This window comes from Protopterus annectens, chromosome 1.part0, assembly GCF_019279795.1.
Source record: "Protopterus annectens isolate FY-2018-M chromosome 1.part0, PAN1.0, whole genome shotgun sequence".
NCBI lineage: Eukaryota > Metazoa > Chordata > Ceratodontiformes > Protopteridae > Protopterus > Protopterus annectens.
This window is the reverse complement of record NC_056725.1, coordinates 1716148241-1716176114: the sequence shown is the minus strand read 5'-3', so window position 1 is coordinate 1716176114 and position 27874 is coordinate 1716148241. Positions and strand designations below refer to the sequence as shown.

Genomic DNA, 27874 nt, shown 5'->3' with positions numbered 1-27874 from the left:
TTTGTTCCTAGTGGTCATCCCTCTGCAGTGTCAGTGGTGAAGGCTGAAGTCTTTGATCACTGGTCTGGAGTAGGGACCGTCACATATTAGTGGCAGCTGGGTGGGATATTAATTCAGCTTCAGTAGCCTGTGGGCAGTTGTCACTGAAACTGTGTGTGTACTCTCAGCAGTCACAAGGTAAACATGCAGAGTTTCATTTCCACAACAGGTTTATTTATTTTTGTTAGTTAAGTTTATTAAGGGAAAGCAGGCAAAGATGTCAGCAGAGGATTATGGCAAGCTGAGAAAGAAGCAGTTTGCCAAGGTGTGCAAAGCCAAAGGACTGGTGCATGCCAACCTGACTAAAGAGGAAATTATTTCAGCCTTAATCGCAGCACGGACCGACAACAAATCTGGTAATGGGTATGTGCAGCCTTCAGAAAAAGGACAGTTCACCTTTTCCTTAGGGGACTTCAAAATGCATCTAGAGTTAGAGACTTGAACAGGAGGCCAAACATTTGGAATTAGAATCAGCAGAGAGACTGCAGCATTTGGATGTCAAAGAGAATGAGATACTGCGGCAGGTAGAACAGATGGATTTAGAATCAGCAGAGAGACTGAACTCTGAAAGCAGAACATTTTGGAAAACTGACAGGAAAGATCTCTCACATGTATCTCACACAACCCCACACCTCATCTGGTCTTGCTGTAGTAAGCAACTCAACCCTCATTGTCTTGCCTTGTTGTAGTAAGTAACTTAACTAGGAAACAGTAATTCTTAGTCAATCAGGAAAACATAGTGAGATTAGTTAAGTATTGTTTTTCTGCATCTGTGTGAATCTTTTTAACTGTGTTATTTTTTTATATTACCTGTGATTGAAACTCATGTTTTTGTAAGCAGATGTTCGGTATTCTCATGTTTTCTATTTTATTATTTATTAAATATTTTTATACTTTTCATTGTGGCTGGCCTTTTAGAGAATACTTTTAACTTCTTAAGAGTGCTTATTCGTATTTTAGTGACACTGTGACCACTCCTGAAAGCCTTGCTTCAGTGGGCAAACTCTACCATTTGTATTAGTATTAATTTTACTCAGTAAAATTGGGTACCCTTGTAAGAGCCTTAGAGTAGCTGACTGGTGGCAACATAATCACCCTATAGTCAGGGCAGAGGGGGCACAGCTGTTAAATTTGTGGCATCCTTTTGTGTGTGTGTGTGTGTGTGTGTGTGTGTGTGTGTGTGTGTGTGTGTGTGTGTGTGTGTGTGTGTGTGTGAAAATCAAATATCCAAGTGTGTGTTGTCAGCTACTTGGAACAGAGGCACAGATCTCCAATGTGGTCAATGTGGAGTCTTGTTTGGCGCAGAGAGAGAGAGACAGAGAGACAGAGCGAAAGAGAGACATAGTCTCCATCTCTAGGTCTGGAATGTTCTCCTCTGTGTGCTGTTAAGGGAAATTATGCTTGGTGCAGAGAGCTGCAACTGAAAATAATGTGTGCATCCAGTTTTGTTTCTAGTGGCCATCCCTCACCGGTGTCAGTGGTGGGGATTGAGGCTCCTTGATTACTGGCCTGGAGTAGGGACTGTCACTGCCAGAATGAAGAAAAAGAAAGTAGTCTGAAATGTTAAATATTATTTTAGAATGAATCTTCTACTGAAAATTAGCTGTGTATTGTAACACATAAGGGAAGCAAAGCATTTAAAGGCTGTTTAGTTTAATAATAAAGAATCATGAGTAATTTCAGCTCAGTTGTATACGCATATTATGAAAATGTGCTTTGAAAGGTTCATTCTGAATTTTAGAAAGCATAAATATTTTCATTACTTGAACTCTGTCTTCAGATCATATTATAGTACTTATTTCATATCACTGGATTTTTATTACCTTTCAGGCCGTGCAGTCTCGCTTACAATTTATTAACAAATATCTCCGAAAGACAGCATCTGAAACCACTACTGAAGCTGGTGGAGTTCTTAGTACACCGGTTCCTGATGAAGGAGGTACTTTGTAATTTATTGTATACTTAATATTGATTAGGAAATGAACATCTTGCAAAGTATCATTGCACTGTCGTTTAAATGGTCACTTAGCAAAATGCAGGCTACCTTTACTACCCAGTTTAGCTGCGGAAATCTATTGTATTCCTAATTACTCTTCTACATTTAGTTACTTATCTGTGCTCAAAACAGATGCACTTTGGGCTGCACTACCTGCCCATCTTGTTTCACTTTTATATTTTGTAGTGCTAATGTTCAGTTTAAAATTAAGTGCATACAGAATTCTAGCAGTGCTGCGCTGTCTATTCTGTCAGAACAATATGACCGCTGACAGCTGTAAGCTTTCTGTATTAGTGTATGACCTTGAGTACTATAACAGCAATGGATTCTGAGCTGCCCATCTTTTGATAGGTTTCTTTGGTTTAAAAGATTCCATGTTGAATTGTAGATCATAAATCTTATTTTAAACACCAGCTATCAGCTACATGCAGTAGGTCACAAGCTTATTATATTTGCCCTTCCCAGTATACTTTGAGAACTTTGTAACTACTTAGTTTTCTACTAGCTTACTCACCTTGAGTGCCACTCATCCTTATACTGGTCTGCTTGAGAATGATTTTTCTGCAAGCCGTAGTTTGAAAATTCTTCAGTATGTGTTTCATTACCAAAATGCATTTTTAATAAAGTATGAAGTGCAAGAAGTCTGGCACTATAAGATATTTTGTGGGAAATCCTTGAGATGTTTGTCAAATTGATCACTTCTGTAATAGCCTTAGCTGTATGGGTTATATCATGCTAAGGATATAACATCCAGACAGCTTCCAAAGGTTCAGGGCACTTTCCAAGCACCCAAACTGTCATGCAGCTCAAGCTGAGCAATCTAAAGGACATAATTTGGCATGAAACTGTCAGAGCTTTAATGCCGCCAAAGAGTACACTCCTATGAGGCTTTTGAGGCTCGACGATTGGAGCTGAGCTGTCTAAAAGACATAGTTGGGTATGAAACTGACTCAGTTTTAACATTGCTGAAGAGTATGCTCCTCTGAGGCTAGACGGTCTGCTTGTGCTTTCCTTTTCTTGGGCAGGCAAGTTTCCCTTGGGGAAAAAAAAACTTCCATTTTCTTAATTTTGTTGATGTTTTATTACTTTCCTCTTTAGGAAAGTTATTTTAAAGCTAGGAATGTTGTGTTTTAATGGGCTGTCTCGAGACTGTAGCTTACATTTAAGAAGAGCACTCATTTTCTCTGGTAGTGTAAAGTAACTGAAAACATTTTTTTCTGTGGAGAAATTGTGTTTATTTTTCTTTTGTATGGCTGGCATGGTGTTTTAAAGTGCTTATCACTGTGTTTTTCATTCTGTCAAAAAGTAACTTTTGTGTACTGGTAGTGTTTACCCGCAATTGCTGCTTGTCTTCACTCAGAAATAACCATTTTCATCTTGACTATGGTGCAGACTACAGGCCCCATGGTCTGTCATTTTCCAGCCACAAAAAGAAAGTTAAGTAGACAGCCTTCGCCACAACCGCAGGTAAGCAATTTGCCTCAGCTGCAGGTGGGTGACTGTGCTGTGGCCATTGCTGTACCTCAGACTGCTCATCTTTTACCCTGGATCCCTCTGGTGTAGCACCTACAACCACTATGGACCAAGGATTAGCCATGTCCTGCGTGACTACTGGGGTCCCACCAGTGGGCAGAAAGAGCCACTCTTGTTGGTCCTGGGAGATGGAGCAAGGAAGGTTGCCCTCTTCTGTTAGAATGCTGTGCCCATCCCTGTGGAAGCAGCTGCTGCCATTAGTAACATGGTTGGACCCATTTTTTCTGTCAAAAAGAAACAGAAAACTAAACGTACGTACTCCTCCTCAAATTTCTTTGGATAGGAGTAGTTTACTGGATCTGGCCCAGAGTTTAATTCAGGCTATTGAGCCTTCTTGTGGTGTAGTTTCTGGTAAAAGAAAGAGGGATGCCCCTTTTCTTGAAGAGTTTCAAGATTCTGAATCTGAACAGAAAGATGCAGGAATAGATACAGAGCTTTTCCTCAGATTTCCAATTCAGTCTCATAAGAAAGCTCAGTTTTGATTCTTCCTGTGGGAGTTTCTGTTTCTCTGAGACTATTGCACAGTGTTTTCAGTGGGAGAACACTGAGGTTTCTCATTCCCTCAAAAATATTATCAGTTGGTAGAGTAGGATTTTCCAGAACCTACACATATTCCTCCTGTTCTGTCTGCCTTAGAGGATGTGTGTGTTACTACCTGCAATTTTCCTGATAGCCCCAACAGCTATAGCTTTAGTTGATCCCACTGCTGCTAAGTACTTAATTAATTCCAGTAGTACTGTTTCTTAGGTTTGGGAAAAAGTGTATACTTCTGCAAGTTTGATTTTCGGAATTGTGAATTGTCAGGCTCATATGTTAAAGTTTGTTCTGACAAATTGTGAACATATGAGGAATGTTTTATCTGCAGTTTCATTTTGTGAGGAAAAATCTCCTTTAAGTAACTTAGTTTCTTCTTTTGTACAGGTCACTGCTCATTGTTTGCAATGTGTGTATGACTCTGTTGATGATTCTTCTATGGCCACTGGTACTGTTTTGAAAAAAATTTGCATGGCTGCATTCTCATAGCTTCCCAGATGATGTTAAAAATGAGATTATAAAGTCTCCCTTGGATATAGATTTGTGTGATGAAAGGAGCAATCTAATTTAGAAAATCTTTAAGATTTTTCAACCCTCCTTTTCCAAATTGTCCAAGGTATTTTCTATCTTCTCACCCAGTTTAAGCAAATAACAGAATAACCAGCCTAAAACATTTCAGGTAAATAAACATTTAAGAAGAAAGTGTAAGGGGGTATCAAGAAGTCTCGAACCTCCCAAAGCCAAAGACAGTCTAACAAGTCTGATAGACTGAGTCAACAACTATTGTCAAAAACCAATAAAATAACCCAAGAACAAAAAAATGCAACGGACTCCACTGTATGGTACAATAAAGGCTGTCCTCCACTTGATATATTCCAAAAATTAGGTACACTGAGCGTAAATGAATACACTTTTATTCACAAAATAAAAACATACAGCTTGAGCGCGCTTTCATCTCATTAACTGAGACTTCTTCAGAATCAACCGCTACCAAAAATCACATTGTTTAAATAACCTTCCACAGTACTCATATGAATTGTATAGCAATACCAATTTATAAATCAGCTTATGTAGGTGCAATTCATTAATTGCCACGGCAACCAAATGAGTATTGTGGAAGGTTATTTAAACAATGTGATTTTTGGTAGCGGTTGATTCTGAAGAAGTCTCAGTTAATGAGATGAAAGCGCGCTCAATCTGTATGTTTTTATTTTGTGAATAAAAGTGTATTCGTTTACGCTCAGTGTGCCTAATTTTTGGAATATATCAAGTGGAGGACAGCCTTTATTGTACCATACAAGTCTGAGAGACTGTTCAAGAGTCTGACTCTCCATTTTTCTCTTTGGTAACAGATTCTTTCAGACAAATAGGCTCTGAAATTCATTTGTCAAAGTTACAGGTGGCAGTGGGAGGAAATGTCTCCATTCCTTGGGGTCATTCCTCATCCTCTACATCAGACTGTTTTGTTTCCACCTGTTCTTCATCATATGCTGTCCCAAGGATTGGTAGAGCCAGTTCCTCCATCCCAGGTGAAAAAGGATTTTTATTCAAGGATGTTCTTCGTGCCAGATTTTTGGAGACCATTTCTGGATCGTTCTTTCCTAAACATGTTTGTGATAGTGCCCAAATTCTAAACAATGTCACTTCACAACCTGTTACCGCTTCTTCTGTCAAGTTTCCTGGTAACACTAGACTTAAAAAAATGCTTATTATCACATTCTTATTCATCCAGATGTCAGAAGTTTCTTAAGGGTTTGTGAGTCTGGATCACATTATCTGTTCTCTGCCTTACACGTTGGACTATTCACTGCACCAAGAGTGTGCATAAAGTGTCTAGCTTCTGTTATAGCTCACTGCAGGCTACAGGGAATCCAAATTTTTCCATACATAGATGCAGGGTCTTTTTCAAAGTGTCAGGAACCTCTCTTGGGTGAGAGATCTCTTACACAAGCTAGGATTTCAAGAGAACATTGGAAAGTCTTTCTTGACTCCTTCACACAGGATTTTGTTTTTGGGATGTCAGCTAGACACCTCAGTTTGAAAAACTTTTTTTAACAGGAAAAAATGCATCTTTATTTAGATCAATTTCTAAGGTTTTCTGTTCAGACTTCTGTCACTGTAAAAGAATACCTAAGGATTTTGTGTCTCATGGCATTTATGATTCATCTCATGATCTCCCTGGCAAAACTCCACATGAGAAAGATACAGTGGCAAGTGAAATCTCTGTGGTCCCAACATCAACACTCTTTATTTTTTCAAATCCCAGTGCTGGGGATTGTCAGAAGAGAAATATTTTGCTAGAGACAACATATATCCTTAAATCCATATTTCCCCTTCTCCATCCCTGCTACAAAGAAGTTGTTCACCACAGACGTTTTGGACTTTGCATGGAGAGAAGTTTAAAGACGTATAAAAGCCCAAGGGGCGTGCAATACCAAGGACAAATTCAAGCACATAAATAGCAAAGATGTGCTTGCCCTGATCAAGACATTCAACTCTTCTGAACTACTTTTTTGTCCGTGTGACCACTTTATATGTTTACAGAAAATACCACAGTCATATGGTACATTAACAAGCAAGGGGGGACCAGGTTGTACCTCCTTTGCAGACTAGCCATGTTATCTTGGGATATAGCTTCACAGCACATTCTCACTCTACATGCATCATACATTCCATCAGAACAAAATTGTGTGACAGATAAACTAAGCAGGCAAGGGCAGACCCTCATGAATGGAAACTAGATCAGGGCATCTTCTAAGATTCAATCCATCTGTGGGGAGTTCCTCAAGCAGACCTATTTACCTCCTCTCTGAACAATCAGCTGGCAAGATTCTGCTCCAGGAGAGCCTGGAAGACAGATGCCTTTTCTTTTCCTTAGACAGGAATGTTCCAGCATGCTTGTCCTCCCTTTCCACTGATATCCAGGGTACTTCTGAAGGTTCAGAAAAAAATAACCCATGGTCATTCTGGTAACTCCTTTCTGGCTCAGACAACAGTGATTCTCCCTTCTTTTGGAAATGGCCAGGGTCAATTACCACAACCTTCCTCAAAGACTGGCTCTACACTCACAAGATTAGGAATGTTTGATACACCCCACTCCTAATTAACTTCATTTGACTTCCTGATTATAGAGTCTTAATTCCTTTTAGAAACCTGTTTAGTGAGGATGTGCAACAGATATTAACAGAGGCATGAAAGCCCACAACCAGATAATCCTATATTAGCAAATGGAAAAGATTTTCCATTTGATGCCAACAATATAAGCCATTCCCTTTCAGGGCTAACTGTTCATTTGTTTTACAATATTTGTGTCAGTTACTGTCCTATGGCCTTTCTCACTCCTCCATCAAGGTTAATTTATCAGCCATTTCACCATGTCTGCCCATGGATCCGCACCTTTCAATGCATTCTTATGTTAAAATATTTTTGAGTGGAGTTTTGCATAGGGGACTTCCATGAAAACTGCTCCGCCTCTTGAGGTCTTAATTTTGTGTTAGAGAAGAAAAGAGAACACTTGCTCCATTTGACACAGCTAGGCTTTTAACATGGAAAGCAGTTTTACTGGTTGCTCTGACATCTGCAAGAAGGGTATCTGAGTTGCAAGCTCTTATGGTGAGTGAACCCTATCTCATTTTCCACAGATAGAGTTTCTTTGAGAAATAATCCTTCTTTTATGCATAAAGTGGTATCCAAATTTGCTTTAAGACAAATTATCCACCTCCCTGTTTTCTTACGTAAACCTAAAAATGATGGAGAAAGGATACTCCATACTTTGGATATCCACAGACAACTGAGGTACTATCTTGACAGAAGTAAATCTTTCAGATCTTCAGATCAATTGTTCATTTCTTGTGAAGGTAAAAAGAAGAGACAACCTGTGTCAAAGAAGACTATTTTCAAATGATTTTCTAAGGCTGCTACCTTTTGTTATACACACCACAACAAAACAAGGCCCATTCTGCCAGGGCCATGGCTTCATGTATGGCTTTTTGGAAAGGGTTAGATTCTAGAAGTATTCTAGAAGCAGCAACTTGGTCCTCTGTACATACTTTTATGAAGTAATATAAGCTTGTTTCCCTGTCCAGGTCTAGATCCGGCTTTACTAAGATCATTCTCCAGGGACTCGTAGACCCATCCTCTTCCACTTCCAAAATGTAGTAAACTAGGGTATCTGCCCTTATAGCTAAGGCTACTGCAGCAATTATCAATATACCATAACTGCAGATGTTTGAATGATCACTGCTGTAGTAGCCACTCCCTTTCTTCATCCTCCTTGTTTTTGGTACGTTATTTTTTCCAGGGTGTGAATAACTATTTTTTGTTCTAAGCATTATCCTTTCAGATCTCATCCTCATTATCTATGTTATCATGAAAACTTTGAAGGGGTTGGCACCCAAACATATCTTTTTAGTCAGTTCACTCCAAACTGACTGCTGGTTTGGACACTTGGAAGGTGCCCCGTTGCTTTCGAAGCTGTCTGGCTGTTATTTCCTTAGCAGGATATAACCCATATAGTTAGTAAGTTAGTGTACTTTCCTCCTTCAGTTACAGGAGCTGACAGTACTCTTTGGATTACACTTGGAGTACCCACTTTAACTGTTTTTTCAAAGCAATTGATCTTAGACATTACAGTGTTTTCACTTTAGCCTGAAAGAAAAAAAAAACAGGATGCAGTACCTTCACAGCTCATCAGGACAACTTTCTGATGGGTCTCCTGCAAGTCAGTACATTGTTGTGCTGAGCATCAGTAAACCAAGAGGGAAACCAAAGCTTTAAAACTACAAAGGGAAACCAAAGCTTTAAAACTACAAAAACATTTTTTATTTTGCATTGGAACATTCAGTACAATTTTCACTTGTCATTGTTTCAGCAAGAAGCCCATCTTCACATCCGTATTCTGGAAATTACTCTGAAAGAAGACTTAGCACAATTTAAACCATTTATGCTGTAATTTATGCAGTTTAGACCTATTTTCTGTTTTCTGTGTGGGAACATATTTTATAGTTTCTATTACTGCTGCCTTTAGTCAGATCTTAATAGTGTCAGTGTTAAGAATAATTCAGTGAGGATACTCTGTCTTGGCAGTGGACAGAATATCCTCCTCCGTTCATTGAAATATATTCATACCTGCTAAGATCAGACACATCTCTTCAATCTGATATTCCTCACATGTTATAAGCAGTGGGTTAAAGAACTAGTTCCTGCACCACAAAAAAGAAAAGGATTTTACACAAGAATCTTTTTGGTATCCAAAAAGGAATTAACATGGAGACCAGTGAAAGATTTGTCCTAAACTAAATACTTTTCTGAAAGTGCCCGAATTCAAAATGCTCACCATGCAGATAGTCCTACCACTCCTTCCAGACCACTCTTTCATGGTGGCTTTACATCTGAAGGATGCTTATCATCACATGCCAAGTCCTCCCAACTTCAAGATGAACTCTTTCCCCTTTGGGAAAAACCTGGTTCCCATGAATTACCACATTGCTGGGAGTCCACTGAACACAGAAGGTGTTATAAGAGATCTTGGGAACACAGGTTGCCAGCAACCTCTATTTTGACCACCACATTGCCACTGTGGTCAGAAAGTCCTTCTATGTGGCACATCTCATTACTAAGGGTTTTGCATCCAGAAAGAAAGAGGTCATTGTCTCACTCTACTCTTCCCTCATTAGGCCAATCATTGAGTACAGTGCCCCATTTGCCATGTACCTCACTAAATATCTGCAATAACTGGTGAGGCTGCAAAAGTACCTCACAAAGAGGATCCTATGCCTTAAACATTTGTCCTATATGGACAGACTCAAAAAAAACTCCCAACTATTCTCTGTCTCATATCGCCTACTTAGAAGCGATCTCTGCTTGACTTACAAAGCCATGTCTGACCCAGCTCTGTTAGAAATGCTGCATCTAAAGAAATCCCAATCCCTCCACACCACATGCCCCAGAGACCTCAACCTCATTACTACAATCAACAGAACATGCTGAAGGGACAGGTTCATAACCCAGAGACTGCCCATGTTATGGAATAGACTTCCCATACATGTCAAGCAGAGCACCTCACTGGCCCTGTTCAAGAGAAATCTTGATGAGTGGATGGGAAATAGAAAATTCACCCCAGAGATCACTCCAGTGGCTCTAGTCGACAGCGCCACTGTGAACTATGGTCGGGTGGCACAATGCCACGGTAAACCTGTGGGCTAGGCTTGTAAAGACTCCAGGGCCATTAGCCTAGTACACACCTATGAACCTACAAAAGTCCTGTCTCACACCCTCACCAAGAGTTGTCTTCCTGGGGTGTATGATGGATACAGAAAAAAGTATGGCCTTTCTACCAGAAGACAAAGTCCTGGTTGTTCAGAACATTTTCAGGAATTTCTCTCTCATCAAGAAGCTACCTCTGCAAGAGAATGTCTCAAAATTCTCAGCCTCATGGCATCAGTGATCTTCATGACACCACTAGCCTGAATGTACAAGAAAAAGATTCAATGACAATTAAACATTGTTGTACCCAGCACCTGCTTCCCTTGAAGTTCCGGGTACTAGTGCTAGATTTTGTGAAACAAGAGTTGCAGTGGTAGAGAGATCAGGTTTCTCTCAATTCAGACCTGACCACCTTCCCCCAGACCCCAGTTCAGTCAGCCCAGATAGACTGGTCAGATTTTCATGGGAAACAGTGTCCAGGGGAGTTCTAGTGTAAGGCAAATTGGGTCTGTCAAATGCTATTAAGCAGGTAAATGTGAAAGAAATGTTAGCAGTGATTCAGAACTTAAAAGTTCTTCACCAGTTATGGTCTCCAAGTCTCCTTTTTTGGTCACAGACAATACCACAGTCTTGTGGTATCTGAACAAACAAGAGGGGCACAAGGTTATACCCTCTTTGCCGGTTGGAAATGATGGCCTGGGAGCTAACCTTACAGCATTCTCTGATGCTTAAGGCCTCATACATCCCATCAGAGCAAGACCCAGTTGCAGACAGATTAATCAGATCCTGGTGGAACTCCCACAAGTGAAAACTCAGGAAGGAGGTATGCCTAGATTTAGTCCAGATGTGGGGGCACTTGAAATAGTTCTGTTTGCCTCCTTTCCAAACAGACAATTGGAAACATTCTGTTTGAACCAACCTTGCAGCCATGCTTGGAGAACAGAAATAATCTCATTCACTTGGACAAGAATGTTCCTTAATGCATTTCCATCTTTACCACTGATACCCAAGATACTTCTGAAGATTCATAAAGAATTACCAGAGATCACTGTGGTGAACCCATTTTGACCTAGGCAAAGTTAGTTTTCCCTTTCCATGGAACTGACCAAAGGCAGTTACTACAAACTTCCTCATACTCTGGATCTGCTCACTGAGTATCAGTAGGGACTGGTGTATCCCAGCTTAGAGCAATTACTACTGATATCCTGGTTGATTTTATCTTGATACCTTTTATGCACTTGTTCTATGAGGATATGTATTAGATATTGAAGGAGAAGGAGGCAAGAAAACTGCAACTAGAAAATCTTGTTTACAAGTGGAAGAAGTTTTTATGATATCAGGGGGTCAGGTATAGTGTCTGCTCCTCTGATTTTAAAATATTTGTGTGAGCTACTAAACAATAGCTTATCTTATGCATCTTTTAAGGAGCATCTTGCAGCCATCTCAGCTCATCTACCCATAGATTCCCCCTTTTCATCTCTTTTTGTGGTCAAACAGTTTACAAAAGGAGTGTTGGACTTGAGATCCCTTCAAAAGCAAACTCATCCTCCTTAGGATCTCATATTTGTTCTTGAAAAATTTACCTTATCTCCTTTTGAACCTGCCTTTCATTATTGCTCTGATATCTGCAAGGAAAGTCCCTGAGCTGTATGCTGTCATGGTGGACCATCCTTATCGGATTGTTTATGTAGTAACCTTCTTTCATATCAAACATTTATGAACTTACCATGAATCAAGCCATCAATCTCGCAGTTTTATTACTGGAATCTAAAACAAACAGGGGGAGAAGATTCTGCACACCTTGGATGTGAATGGGCAGCTCAGGTGGTACCTTGACTGGACTAAGCCCCTCAGGAAAGGTGAACAGATGTTTATGTCCTATTCAGAGCTACGAAGGGTCATTCTGTCTCTAAGCAAATGTGTGCTCATTGGTTGTCCTCTGTTACTCCCACCATAGTAAATCTAGTCAAGGCAAGGTTAAGGCAAATTCCACTAGAGTCTTATCCTCTTCTGTGGCATATTGGAAAGGAGTAGACTCTTAAGGTGTTCTAGAGGCAACAGTCTGGTTCTCTGTTCATACCTTTACAAAGCACTACAGACTGGATTCTTTCTCAAGTCCTAGAACAGGCTTTGCAAGACCCATTCTCCATGGGCGTCTGGATCCGTATCCTTCTTCCACCCAGGTAGGGTAAGTTTTGGTTAGCTACCCATATGCCACTGAGGCAGTATGAATGATGAACATACTGCAGTTGCATGACTCCTACTTACCTGTAACAGTTATATTCAAATTTTACTTTGCCTCACCCACACACCTTCCCCTTTATTTTGTATATAGGTCAATGGTATCCAACCTTGTTGTGTTGTTGATTGGCTTTTTTTTCAACATGAAACATCTTTATTAAATTATTACATATGACATAGGCAATCATATATTTATATAAATGAAAATAAACCATATTGACATATTTTTAGTTGCAAAAATTATACATCACTTATAAACTGTCCAGTCACTGTCAGTCAAGCATTACATAGTTTGTTCTAATCCTGCCTTCTTTTAAACCTCATTCCTTCTCTCCATGTGTTGTTACAACAATTTCCATTTTTTTCTATACAATTTTCTCCTTCACTTTTCTAAAGCTCCAATTTCCAGTTGTTTTATCTTTGTTACTATATTCACTACTTCTAGTACAGTTGATTTAGACTTTGATTTCCATTTCTTAGTAACTGCTTTTTTGGCAGCCACCATAATTAGACTCGGCAAGGCCTTACTATGTCTATTTATTTATTCATTTTGACATTTGTTGACTGGGTTAGTCCAACTGGGCAACAACCCTTTTTCAGTGGAGGCCCAATGAAAAAAACTCCACTTGTATAAGTAAAAAAGATAAATACAAGAATACTATGACATAATAGCACAGAGAATAAAAGTAATTACATACATTTATGTACAAGAATTTAACAAGAAAATTCACTCAAGGTAAACTGTAACATTTCTACACTAGTCTCCAAAGTAGGCAATTCAGAATCTGTATCACAGCTCAAAAAATCGTTTCCTTAGTCATACCAATTTGCTCACCCAGTATTTCTCATAGAGTAGTCTAATAAAAAACAAAAAAGAACAGGAGGAACACTTACTATGGTACCATTTATCTTATAGGTGACAAAAGCGCTTAACCTTTTAATCAACAGTCTATTCAACAGCATTAAATGGTACCATAGTTTGTGTTCTTCCTGTTCTTTTTTGTTTTTATTAGTTTACGTTCCTGGTCTTTGTTTTGATAGAGTCATCTGTAGGGAATTTACCAACTCATTACACTCCCAGAAAATATGTTCCCAATTACCTCTTTCTTCGCCATCACACCTCCAACATTTGCTGTCTACCTGAGGAAGAATTCTTTGGAGACTAGTTAGGGTATAAAATACTTGTGTAAACACTTCCAAGCAAAAATCCTAAATCTTCTAGACCTTGTTGCATATTTGGGAGTCATACATATATCCCTCATTGTTTCTTTGTGAATTGTTAATCCATTCTCTTTTCCCAATCCTTTCTAACCTTCTCTGATTGATTCTTTTAGTTATCATGCAATATTTTATATGCTCTACTAATTATTCCTTTTGTAACAGCAACTTCTGTTCTAGATTCTACTAAAAACTCTACCAGTGTTGGTCTTTCACTTAAGATCCCCTATTTATTTCTCTTTGCCTATACTTTGATATCAATCCTTGATAGGGAAGGCAATCTCTAGCCTGCAGTCCAAATAAACTCTTGGTCTCTTCCAATTCTATTATTACCTTTCCTTCTGTAATTATTTGTTCTCAGTACCGTGATTCTTTTGCCAGTTTTCTCCAATAAATTTCAACCCCTTTTTGCCTATTGCCTGTATCCCTAATTGCAGTCATCCCTATCAGCAGAATATCTTTTCTCCATTCCTGTGTTGGTTTAGTTCTTAGAACACTTTCTGCTTCTTTGTGAATATAATATTCTGTATGGTTATTGATATTCTCCTTAAAGATCTGCACACAAAACCTCAGTCTCTCCTTGTTTCTTGAGCTTCTCCCCTGTTTTGTCATCATCCCTTTCCAGTTTGAATTATAGGTTTTTGCTTGTACTATGTATAGGAGCCTTAACTGTGTATCTCTGAAATACCACTTCAAATCGGGTAATCCCAGACCGCCTTGTTGTATTGGAAGAATCAGCTTATCCTACTTGACTCTTGCCATCTTCCCATCCAGGATAATATCGTTCAGCTCTTTATTAATTGCTAGCCTCAACTTCTCCTTTGGTTGATAAAAATATGCCTGACCTATGTATAAAACTAAATGGACTAAAAACATTTAACTGCTTGTATCTTGCTATCCATATCCATAAAACACAGCTTCCAGTTTCTCAGTGTTTTGTATTATCTTTGACTTAGTCTCTTCCCGCACTTTCACAAATCCGTTTTAATCCATAATCCTAATTACTTTGTTTTATCATGCCCCCATAAATATGGATATTGCTGAACAAGTTCTTGTGTGCATACATAATTTACAGCTATTGCCTTTGTTTTAGCTTCATTAATTTTGTAGTTCAAACAGATTTGAAATTTTCTCAAAATGTTCCACAACACTGAAATGTCCTTTTCTGGTTTTATCAGGCATGAAGTAATATCATCTGCAAACAGAGCCAGCTTTTCTTGACTACCATATCAATTATATCCTTGAATTTCTGAGTCCCTTATTTTCTTTGCCAGTGGTTCTAAATATAATTCAAATAACAAAAGGGAAAGAGGACACCAGTTCCTCTCCTCAAACAGAAATTATTAGAAAGGAACCCACCCACTTTAACTTTCACCTCTGATCCCTCATATATCCTTCTAATGAACCTTGTAATTTTATCAGAGAATGCAAATGCTTCTGTTGCCCTGCTCATAAACTCCTAGCTTACTCTGTTGTATGCTTTCTCTGCATCAAGACCTACCAACAACAGTGTTTTTTTTTTTTTTTACATTCGGCTTCCCTCCAGATCATTAGTGTTCTGTTAATGTTATTTCATGTTTTCTCCCTTCACAAAACCACATTGATCCATATCTATCAGTTTTGGTATCACCTTTGCCATTCTTTTAGCCATTATAGTCATAAACACTTTATAATCACGGTTTAGGATTGAAATGGTCTTGTTGGAAGCTGGATCGGATGGGTCTTTACCATCTTTAGATATTACAGCTGCCACCACTTTCTTCCAGGATGTTGGTGCTTCTCCTCCTCTTAAAATACTGTTAAACAAAACCTTCCAGATCTTTATCATTTTTCCCTCCTAGCTTCCAAGCTTTCCAAAGAATACCATCTATTCCTGGGTCTTTCCTGTGGATTGGTTGTATATCATCATTTTTATCTTATCTCCTTCTATTCTGTTAGTAATTGAGCCTCATCTACCTCTAACCTTGGCATATTTAACTCTTCCATAAACATTTTCATTTGTACCTTTTATTGAATTCCACATTTCTCTGCATTATACAGACTTTCATAAAATTTTCAAAATATTTCTAGTACCTCTACGGGATCTATTATCTTCCTTGTTATATGCTCCCTAAGCTTGTCAGCTACCTTTTCTACTTTCTGTTGCCTGTGTTTGTGCTAAAAGATTTTATGCTCTGGAGTTATTGTCAAAAAACAGTTCCTTAACAGCTGCCTATCTAAAGTCGTGCATGTTATCAAGTTAATCCCTTATTTTCTGTTTAGCATTCTGCAATTGCTCCTCTTCTTGTTTTGTGAGATTCTGCCATTCTGCAATACTTTAATCTTTGTCAGTCCCTCTAAATAATTCTTGTGACATCTTAACCATATCTCTTTCTTTATTTTACCCTATTTTTAAACTCCACTTTAGTTTTATCCCACCCACTAGCTGTATTTGCAGAAGAAATTTCTATCTTCTCTAACTCCCGAATAATTTCCACTGCCCATTCCTTAAATTATGTATTTTCAACAGGTAGGTGGGAAAGCGCCAGTGTCTCATTTTTATTTCATTAACCTGCATGTTTTATTTTAGCTATTATTGCCACATGATCTGAAATAGTTCTTGGATGCATATCAAAATCTTCAATTAAATGCACATATTCTTGTGAACTATACGTTCTGTCTAGTCTAGACCAGTTTTTCTGTCTTAGTGAAAAATATGTAAATTCACTTTGAACTCCTACTACTGAATTCACTTCTTCCATGCCAAATATTTTCATAAATTTCTTCAAAAATCAACCCTCCTTTGTTATGTTTTCTCTTCTGGGCCCACCAGATACATCTTCACTGCTGCAAATCAAATACCAATCCCCACCTGTAAGTAATATTCCCTGCTGAAAGCTGATTATTTCTCTCAGAATTTTCTTAGCCTCCATTATAGCAGTTTTAGATCGAATATATAAAAACATGCCAATGTAATCCTACTCCATTGCCAGTAGCCTCTTAGTACTACAAATCTATCATTATTATCTTTAATCTCTTCTAGCACTATTGGAGCTTCTCTTGCAATTAATATAAGTACTCCTCTTTTCCTTTGTCCCAAGTATTCTGCTGAATAACTGTCCTGAGAACCTCTCTTTATCAAATTTACATGTTCATAGGTTCATAGGCATTTACTAGGCTAATGACCACAAGGGACTTTTTAAGCCTAGCCATGCATCTGGAATCTCTGACAAGTTATGACACCCTTGATAAGTGTAAACATGGGCCTGGGAGATGAACCATTTACAGGTTACCTGCTTGTATTAGAGACATAGGTGCCAAACTAGGAATGAATTTCCATTTCCCATCCAATTGTCCAAGTTGCACTTGAACTGGGTTAGAGAGGAACTCTGCTTCACATGGATGTGGAGCCTGTTCCATCGATGGGGTGGTCTCTGGGATTCATACCTCTCTCTCCAGCAGGTCCTATTCATATCACAGGCAAGGTTTATGTGTTTAGAATGGGTAATTCTGGTACTGTTTGTTTTGCAGATATGCAGAAGGTCCATTAGAGTGGGGTCTGACAATGCCCTTTATGCCAGGCATAGATCTCCCCTCAAAAGCCTGTAGGAAACAGAATACAGGGATAGGGTCTTGAGGTGGTCAGCATAGGACATATTACTTATGCCCTGTATTCTTTTAGTGAGGAACCTCTGTGGAAATTCCAGTTGTTGATATGCCTGGTTAGGTACATACCAAAGGGGGCATTGTACTAAATGATACGTTTGATGAATGGTGAATACAGTGGAACAATGACTTCCTTGGACTTTGTTTATAAGTTGTGCAACATAGAATGATTTCCTCACCCCTGTAGACACGTGATGATCAAAGGCTAGATTACTATCTGTGTGTCCCTAAGTCCCTGACTACTGCGTTAACTCTAAGGGTTGTGTTGTCAATGTGATAGTTACCTGGGATGGATGACTTCCCAAAGGATGCTATTATGCATTTCATGGCATTTAGTTTTAGCCCATGGCTTTGACACCAGTTGTTTGTCTGTGTCAGCCCATCCTGGAGAACATTTGTGTCAGTATGAGATTCGCAGGAACAAAAAACACTTGAAGTGACACCCACGATGGTAGCTGAGATGATTTTAATTGAAGAAAAGGGTCTCACTGAGATGGATACCTGGTGTCAAAATCATGGCCTCAAGCTAAATGCCAAAAAGTGCATAGTCATCCCCTTTGGAATAAACAAAGTACCCACAAACTACCACATAGGTGGTAGTCCCCTAAATACGGAAAATGTAATAAGGGATCTAGGGATCCAAGTAGACAGTAATCTCTCCTTTGATAATCACATTGCCAAAGTGGTTAGAAAATCCTTCTATGTGGCCCACCTAATCACAAAAGGATTCTCATCCAGATCAAAAGAGGTCATTGTGCCCCTCTACTAATCACCCATCAGACCCATCATAGAGTACAACGCCCCATTTGGGATGTACCTTACAAGACACCTGCAACAGCTGGAAAGATCACAGAAGTACCTCACCAAGAAGATCACTGGCCTCAAACAGATGCCCTATGTAGCTCGACTGAAGAAACTCCAGCTGTACTTGGTTGCATACCACCTACTCAGAGGTGATCTCTGCCTGACATACAAGGCCATGTCCAACCCAGAATTGATGGACTTGCTCCACCTAAAGAAAACCTTATCTCCATGAGCCACATGCTCTAGGGATCTCAACCTCACCACAACAATAAATAGGATGTGCTGGAGGGATAGATTCCTGTCCCAGACACTTCCCATGCTTTGGAACAAGATTCCAGTCTACATTAGGCAGAGCTCCTCACCAACACTCTTCAAGAGAAACCTTGACGAGTGGATGGGAAACAAAGTTTACTCTGGGGATCACTACAGTGGCTCTGCTGGACAGAGGCACAGGGAAGTAATCTAAGGGGGTGGCGAAAGCCAACACATTTTGGCTAAGCTTATGAATGCCTTCGAGCAGATAGCCTAGTACCTACTTATGAACCTAAATATATAAAAAAAACAGTAAGCAATTTTGCGGCCACATCAGAATGCTTCCTCAGACATACTAAAGTTGTTGCTTTCATCTATTTAAATACTACAATTTAATTGACGAACATCTCCTCATCAAATCTCATTGCTACATCAATTAACTGAACATAAAGGTGTATCACACAGTACATCCAGTATTTCAGTGAGACTTACTTTCTGTCCAAAAAACATATATAAAATATATATATAAATGAATAGAAACCTCTTTCCCATATTAATACACATACAACAACTTAAATAAAAAGCATCATAAAAATAGAATTAAAATATATGCATATTTCTAAGTATAATGAACAAATCTATCATAGCTTCACTAAGATGAAATTAATTTCTGTTAGATGACAGCCAAGGTTAAATAATCAGACTCATACAATCTTTATAAATCTTTAAAAATATACTTACAATGTACATGCACTCCTATATAAATACTAATCCACAACTAAAAATACATAAACATTTTTATAACAGCTTCAGATTTTTCTAATATATGGTGAACATGCAGAAAACATCCTAATAAATGCATCATTAATAATCCATCATTAAAAATTAACAGTTGCTTTGGTGATTCAATGTAATAAGGGTCTATCCAAAAAGAAGGGTTTCAAGGATACTCTATCATGTAACCCACAGGCTTTGTCTGTCTGTAGTCTGATTATCCACTTGCTTTCTAGCTTCCCAGTGAAGTTTTTGAAGTTTCCTAGTCTAATGCTTTTATTAACTAGTTCTATCACCAGAAACAAGAATTTATGGGTGACATCATGGCTTAAAACATGCCTAGCCAAGGCTTTCTAGGTTCATAGGTTCATCGGTGTGTACTAGGCTAATGGCCCTGGAGCCTTTACAAGCCTAGCCCATAGGATTACCCTGGCATCGTGGCACCCGCCATTAGTTCCCAGTACCTCTATCGAGTAGAGCCACTGGAGTGATCCCTGGGGTGAATTTTCTATTTCCCATGCAGATTTCTCTTGAAGAGGGCCAGTGAGGTGCTCTGCTTGACATGTATGGGAAGTCTATTCCCTAGCAGGGGCAGTCTCAGGGTTATGAACCTGTCCCTCCAGCATGTTCTGTTGATTGTGGTAATGAGGTTGAGGTCTCTGGAGTGTATGGTGTGGCGGGATTGGGATTTCTTTAGATGTAGCATTTCTAACAGAGCTGGGTCAGACATAGCTTTGCAAGTCAAGCAGAGATCACCTCTAAGTAAGCGATATGAGACCAAGAATAGTTGGAGTTTTTTGAGTCTGTCCATATAGGACAAGTGTTTAAGGCCTAGGATCCTCTTTGTGAGGTACTTTTGCGGCCTCTCCACTTGTTGCAGGTGTCTAGTGAGGTACATGCCAAATGGGGCATTGTACTCGATGATTGGCCTAATGAGGGAAGAGTAGAGGGAGACAATGATCTTTTTCTTCCTGGATGCAAAACCCTTAGACTTTCTGACCACAGTGGCAATGAGGTAGTCAAAAGAGAGGTTGCTGTCAGCCTGTGTTCCAGATCTCTTATAACGCCTTCTGTGTTCCGTGGACTACCATCCATGTGGTAATTCATGGGAACCAAGTTTTTCCCAAAGAGGATGACGACACATTTTTTAGCATTAAGTTTAAGGCCATGGTTCTGACACCAGTCGTTTGTCTCAGTGAGGCCTTTCTGCAGGATGTCAACATAACTTGGGGATTTAATAATAGCTCCCAACTTGCAATCGTCTGTGAACTTTGTCAGCCAGACTCCCTTCCTGTTGACCTGGACTACAGAGAAGTAGATACCAAACAGGAGATGACCCAGGACCGAACCCTTTGTGACTCTACTCGTGACTGGTCAGCAGTCTGACTTGGAGTCAGCTTTCACACTGTGGGTTTTATCTGTGAGCCCACCTAGTGATATAGGGGTTGATGTCTAGCTTAGTGAGTTTTTCTATAATTCCTGAGTGGGGAATGGTATCAATGGCCTTGGCCAGATCAAGGTAGGCTGTATGAACTACCTTGCCTTCATTCACAGCTCTGGTGACTGACTCAAAGAAGTTGACCAGCTTGAACAGGCATGATTTACCCTTCACAAAACCAAACTGTGTGGGATCCAGACTTTGGAGATTCCCTATATCCTTGTTTATTAGGTCATGGTGATGCGTTTGTAAATCAGACTCGTCAGGCTAATGGGGCGACAGTTCCAGGGTCTGTAGTCTCTCGTGGCAGTGTGCCATTCGGTAGGAACAAAGCCTGATGTGAGGCTGTGATTGAACAGAGCACACAGGTGTGGTCCCAGTTCACTCTGTAGTTCAGGTAGAACACAGCCAGGGATATTGTCACATCCCATAGAAGCTGCATTCTTGGCCTTGGGCAGTGCTGTTTTAACCTGTGCAGCACTAATACTGGGTGCCTGGCAATCTACTGGTATTGTGATTGGTCCTTTGGGAGGGGGAGGGGTAAAATTGGCACTGTCGGCCAGTATATTGTCAATATCTGTTGGCTCGGTTTAGGAGGTACCATTTTGCAGTAGTTCAGAGCAAATCTGAGTATTGCAGTCGAGATTCTTTACATAGCTATAGAAGGCCTTGTGGTTGTCTTTACTATCTTCTGCAATTCTGTTTTCATAGCTAGCTTTAGAGGATTTGATGATGGATCTCATCTTTTTGTTGAGGCTGATAAGGGAGTTTTTCCAGTCTTGGGACTTCACCATATTCCACATCAGTTTCTTCCTTCTGTTGTAGAGTTTGTTTATGGCAGGGGATCACCAGATTGGCTTCCTTTTTTTGGAGGGGAGTGTCTTGGTCCTATTGGGTATGGCGAGATCCATGCATTTGTGTACGTGTTCATACAGTGCATTGGTGTATGATTCGGCAGTCCTGCAACTATTCTTCATTTGCATGGGTGCCGTGAAGTTAGCCATCTCTGTTTTTAGGAGCCCAAAGTTAGCTCTGGAGAAGTTTTTCATGGTGGTTACCTTTGCGGAGGTGGTAGGAATGATGTGGATTTCCAAGGTGATTAGTTTCTGACCAGATCTAACCAGGGAGGAGTTGACTATTGGTGTAGAGCAACGGTTGACCATGTTAGTAATGACCAGGTCAAGGATGTTGCTACTTCTAGTGAGGGTAAGAATGAGCTGGTCCAGTGCATTGGAATTAATGAATTCCAAGAAACGTTGGGCAAGTGTATTGGTACATGAGTAGTTTTCCCAGTTAATGGAGGAGTAATTGAAGTCACCTAGTATGAGAGTGTTAGGTTGGACCCTAATATTCTCCAGAGTGCTTAGGAACATGGAGTGAGAGTCTTGGGGCATGGTTGGGGACCTATAGCAGGCTACGACCTGAATTACTGTCTTACCCAATGTTAGCTGCACCTGAAGTATCTCTGATGCATTATGTTGGGCTACCAGTCTGTAGGTGTGTGCATCCTTTATGAATATGGAAACACCACCACCTTTGGAGCTTCGATCCAAGTTCTTTGGCCAAAAGGTTTGGAATGAGTTATAGCCTGGCAGTGCAAGGGTGCTTCCTGCTGCTTTGAACTAGGTCTCTGTTACAGCACAAATGTCAATGTTTTCCATTTTGAGGAGTGCTTTGCACGAGTGCATTTTGAGATTTAGACTACTAGCGTTGAGCAGCATGACCCTCAGACTGCATTTGTTTGTAGTTGTTATGGTGGTAATTTGGTCTTTGGAACACTGGCTAAAAAGGGACTATATGGGTGGCAAGAGCCTTGGTCATTATCTGGAAGCCCAGGGGTGACAGATACAGGCCATCTCGGGCAAAGCATCGAGATCTGTCAATCATGTCATCTCAGGCAAACAGATACTGGATCCCCTTAGAATGACACCAGAAACTTAGCCACTTGTTGAAATCAATCATTTTCTGCTTGTATTGTGGTATCATTCATTGTGGTGGTAGGATACTGCTCAGGGCTAGGGTCATACCTGCCTGGGCTACGTAATCCGAGAGCTCCTCCATGTCTCTTTTCATGTAGTCCAGGGAGGTATGTCTCAGGTCATTCACACCCACATGTACAATGACAGAGTCATATATGTACCTGTTGTTGAAGGACCTGAGTATGTGCATTTTGTGGTGGATCCTGGCACCTGACAGGCAGCTGACTGTTATTTCTCCTTATTCAGCCTAGTGAGTGTGGCATCAGTGTGCCTTACTATCGAGTCACCTATGACTAGTGTATTGGGCATGCTGTTTTGCCTTAGGAGCTTTGGTTGAGTAGCACACTGTTTAGGAGAGTTATGTCTTGTGATTTGTGTTGTGTTGTGGCGGTCGAGTGCATTTCTGCCTTGGAGGTCTCTGCTGTTTGGGTAGATTTGTATTGAGAGCCTCTGCAAAGGTGTGTGTGTGGTTTGTGTTTTCTGTGAAGGCAGTGCTGGTGTGTGTTCAGGAGAGCTATGTGTCCCATGTGGAGTGGTGCCAGTGTTGACCTTCTCATCTTGACCAGCTATTCCGGTCTTCACTGGAGAGTGCGTGTCTTCCATTTTGGATATATAAGTGCATCTCTCACAAGTCTGAGTATTGGGAGGTAAGAGGAGAAGGTTGTCTGTGTACATGAGGCAGTTGCTACATTGTCTCAGGATGCCCAAGTTCACCAGGTCAATAGGAGAAAGCACAGGGAACTGACCTTTAGACATGCCTGGAGGGGTGGGCATTAATAATAAGTACTGGAGCTGTTTCCTTGTAGAATGTTTAGTGCTGGTAGCTCTTTTGTGTGCTACAATAATTGCTACAAGAAGTCTGGTAAAATGCTAGACTAATAAGATAGTAAAAGTGCAGGAGAAGAGAGAACTAGCAGATCAAAGGGAAAATTGAAGAACGGACTTTTTGGCACCAGTAATAGTTTACCCTAGCTTAGTGGCGTTGCGCGTCACACAAACCCAAGCAAACATGGGCTTTTAAAGCAGAAAGTTAAAAGGGATAGAAATGCTGCCCAAACGGCCATTAAGCTACAATTTCAGAGCTAGAAACCACTCCTCTTGCTGTAGATAGGCTACCTAGTGCTTACTACTCCTACTGATAAGCAGAAAGGCTTTTCCTCTATCACATAAAGGTCTGGGGAACTCAGAAACCATAATACAGTTCTAAATATAGCAAATCTGTATCTGGGCTATTCTAGTAACAGGAAAAGGCAAGAAAACAAACAAACCAGCTAGAATTGTTTTTTTTTTTGTTTTTTGTTTTTTTTTTAGTTTTAGTAGAGAAAAACACTTGGAACAGCAATAAAATCACTTTAAGGAAAGTGCAGGCTACCACACTTGAGTGTGTAGCTAAAATACAGTAAATGCAGTTAAATTAACTTAAATTCAATGAAAAATGACTTGGATAAAGTGCAGTAAGCTCAAAAACCACAAAGTACAATAAATGCAGTTAAAGTAACTGAAATTCAATGAAAAATGAATTAGATAAAGTGCAGTAAGCACAAAGTACAAGAAATGCAGTTAAATTAACTGAAATTCAATGAAAAACAACTTAAAGTGCAGTAAGCACAAAAGCACTTACTTTCATCTTCTCTCTTCACTGCATATAAATGTTTCCTTACACGCTGCCTTAAAGTTTGGTTTGTTTTTCCTAGATAAAAGCTGAACATTTTGAGCAGCTTGCCAAGTATATAAGATCTCGGGTTTTGCAATCAGCATAATGATGTAATTCATAAACTATCCCAGTGACTGGATGTGTAAAGCTGTTACTTTTAGCCATATAAGTGCAGTGATTACAATTCCTGCATTCAAAAGTCCCCCTTCTAACTGATTGAACTCTATTATTGTTGCTCTTTTCATAACATAGTAGTCTCTTAAGGGATTTGCTGTTCTTATATGCATATCTAGATCTGATTCCTACTATACTTGTAATCTTGTTTGCCATCAAAATCTCCCAATTAGTTGTGATAATCTCTCGTACTATCCTATTATTATTAGAAAATGGAATAGTGATTCTGCATCGCTGGAACGAGTCTAACTTTTTAACAATATTAACTTGTGTGTCTCTCTTTCTAAAATATGGTTTACCTCTATTACCTCTGTCTATAAATTCTTGATTATATGGATGAATACATTCATCCTTCTTGTAACCTCTTTCTAAATATTCATTTTCTAATGCCCTCAAAGTGGTATGACAAACTTTGTCCAAACTTGTTAACCTAGAGACTCTTAAGTCTCTGCCACTGAACTAAATTTTTATATACATGGGGTGGATGCATACTGTTACGATGTAGGAGATTGTTCCTCCTACATGTTTTCCTAAACATTTCTGTGTACTGTGTCTCATTGTTTGCAAACAAAAACATCTAAAAACTCTAGCTCTTCACTAGACCATTTACATACAAACCTTAAGAAATCAGTTATAGTGCTAACGTATGCTACAAATGCTTCATGGTCTGCTACTGACCCATCCCATATCTAAAAAACATAATCCACAAACCTTTTATAGAATACAGGATGAATTGGGAGAATTCAATTTTATTCAGTACATAATTAACCTCCCAGTAAGCCAGTACTAAGTTAGCATATGAATTGGCACATGAAGTGCCCATTGCAACTCCTTTGGTCAGTAGGTAATACTTATCATTAAAAGAAGAAACGTTGTTGAGAATTAAGTCTAATAACAAACAACACTTCATGATATTATCACTGGGAACACCCTTATCGTTGAGAAATAATCTCAAATACTCAATACCAATTCCATTGGGAATGGCTGTAAATAAAGAGGTTGCATCTAGCATCATAAACAATACTGTAGAGCTATACTGTTCAGAAAAAACATATTCTGATAAAGTTTTCAAAAAGTGTTCCGTATCTCTAATGATAGTATTAATATTTTCTACTACCATTCTAAGTTGTTTCTTTACATAAATAGACAGGGGTTCAGTAAGCCCCCCCTTGCTTGAAACAATTGGTCTTAATGGGGGTTTATAGAGATCTTTATGTACCTTAGGGAGACCCCTAAATGTAGGAACATATGGTGTTTCAACTAAAAAATACTTATATAAATCACTATCTGTAACATTGCACAAAAGGAAATGATATACATCACTGTGAGCACCTTTAATGACCTTATTAAGCTGTTCACTGGTTAAACTTTTATATGTTTGAAAATCACTTAACATAGTATTCATTTTCTCAAAGTACATTTCACTATCTAAAATCACAACCTCACCGCCTTTGTCAGCAGGTCTAATGACAATCTGAGGGTTATGCTGTAAATCCATTAATGCTTTATACTCCTGTTTGCTTAAATTATAAACATCATGCCTTTTATTTTCCTTCAGCTTCATAAAGTTCAAAAAATCTCTCACGTGCCTTCTGAAAGGCTTCTAACAGAAGATGAACAGGAGGTATACACGTGGTCGGCTTCTTAAACTCAAGTACATTAACTTTATTGTTATTGCCATGTAATAATTTCAAAGCAACATTCCTACTAAATAATTTAATGTCCAATATAAAATCTACTGAGTCTGTACGCATAGGACGTATAAAAGACAAACCTTTATTTAATAAAGATCTCATAGTGTCTTTCAGGACATACTTGGAAATATTCTAAATCAGTCCTGGCTCACTGGATGCCAAGCTTTCTTTGAGTGCATTGCAAATTCCATTTTGTCTTCGGACGTCTTCCGCTTTTTCCTCCCACGACTTTGGGACCATTGGGGTTTCTGAAACTCCCTTAACTGTACCAGGAACTTGAAAAAAAATGATAGTTCCCCTGTTGTGGTTTCCTTAACTTTCCTCCTGATGTCATTGTGATGTTAGTAGATCTGGCTTCCTTATTCCTGTTCCCCACCTTGGCAGCATCTGATTGGATGGAGGGAGTAGGTGGATCTCCTTTATTGATTGTAATAGTTTCCTTGGGCCAGGAAAATACATATCCCTTTTGAAAGTCTCTAAAATCACGCTCCAACTTCTTTTTCTTTTCCTGGAGCAATTTATGTTCAAATAATAAGATATTAGTGTCCAGTTCAGTAAGGAACATGTATCTCTCCAAGGATAAAGTGGCAGTCACTTGCTGTTGCAAGACTGTAGCTTCACTGGCAAGTTCCATTTCTGTCTTCATGAAATGTTCCATGAACAGCTTCTTGTAGCAAACATAAAGCAAATGCTTAAATCCATCAATCCTATTGCCTTGGCTCAGGTGATGGGGGTTGTATTCCAACTCGACCTCAGCTCCTTATGCTATGTTCCTCTGACCAACAGACCATAAATACAACCGAGAAAGAACAGAAGCCAAGAGGACAGAGCACATCAAAGAGAAAACAGATATGCAAGAACAAAAAGCAATAGCATTGATGGATTTAAGCATTTGCTTTATGCTAAGAGTAATCTGTTACTGACTTTCAGTAAAAATGAATTGAAGGACAGCAGTGATGAACATGTAGTAAGTAGTAAGTGACAATTTTGGTAATGTGCTTAATGTAGTTAAACTCAAGAGAGTTGGAAAGTAAATTAGTCAAACTTAAAAAAATCCAATGGCAACAGAAGCACTTGGAAGTGTGCATGTGCTTTAAAGTGGTACCGAGGGGGCTTTGCATTCTTAAAATGCCTACTTACAGTACCACTTAACCTGATTTACTCATGAAATGGCAGAAATTGAATTTAGAGACAAGCTTCGGTTACATGAAGTTGCTCATGGAAAATTTCATGAAGACAGAAACGGAACTTGCCAGGGAAGCTACAGTCTTGCAACAGCAAATGACTGCCGCTTCATCTTGGTTAGATGTACCATGTTACTTACTGAACTGGACACTAATATCTCTTTATTAGAACATAAATTGCTCCAGTAAAAGAAAAAGAAGTTGGAGCGTGATTTCAGAGACTTTCAAAAGGGACAAGTATTTTCCTGGCCCAAGGTACCTATTAGAATCGATAAAGGAGATCCACCTACTCCCTCTATCCAATCAGATGCTGCCAAGGCAGGGAATAGGAATGAGGAAACCAGATCTACTAACATCACAGAGGAGTTGTTGATTCCGAGAGCTGACAATGACATCAGGAGGAAAGTTAAGGAAACCACAACAGGAGAACCATTGTTTTTTTTTTCCTGCTACCAATAACGGAGTTTCAGAAACCCCAATGGTCCCAAAGTCATGGGAGGAAAAGGTGGAA

The 27874-nt window shown here is 39.4% G+C and overlaps 1 protein-coding gene across 1 annotated transcript in view; it reads left to right on the top strand.

Annotated features, from left to right (window-relative positions):
* The window catches only part of ADGB (androglobin), a 4124629-nt gene that overhangs the window by 3797626 nt on the left and 299129 nt on the right, over nt 1-27874 (top strand). The window contains exon 33 of the mRNA XM_044074542.1: nt 1870-1978. Within this exon, the coding sequence (XP_043930477.1) occupies nt 1870-1978 (109 nt within the window). The remainder of the gene's footprint in view (nt 1-1869; nt 1979-27874) is intronic.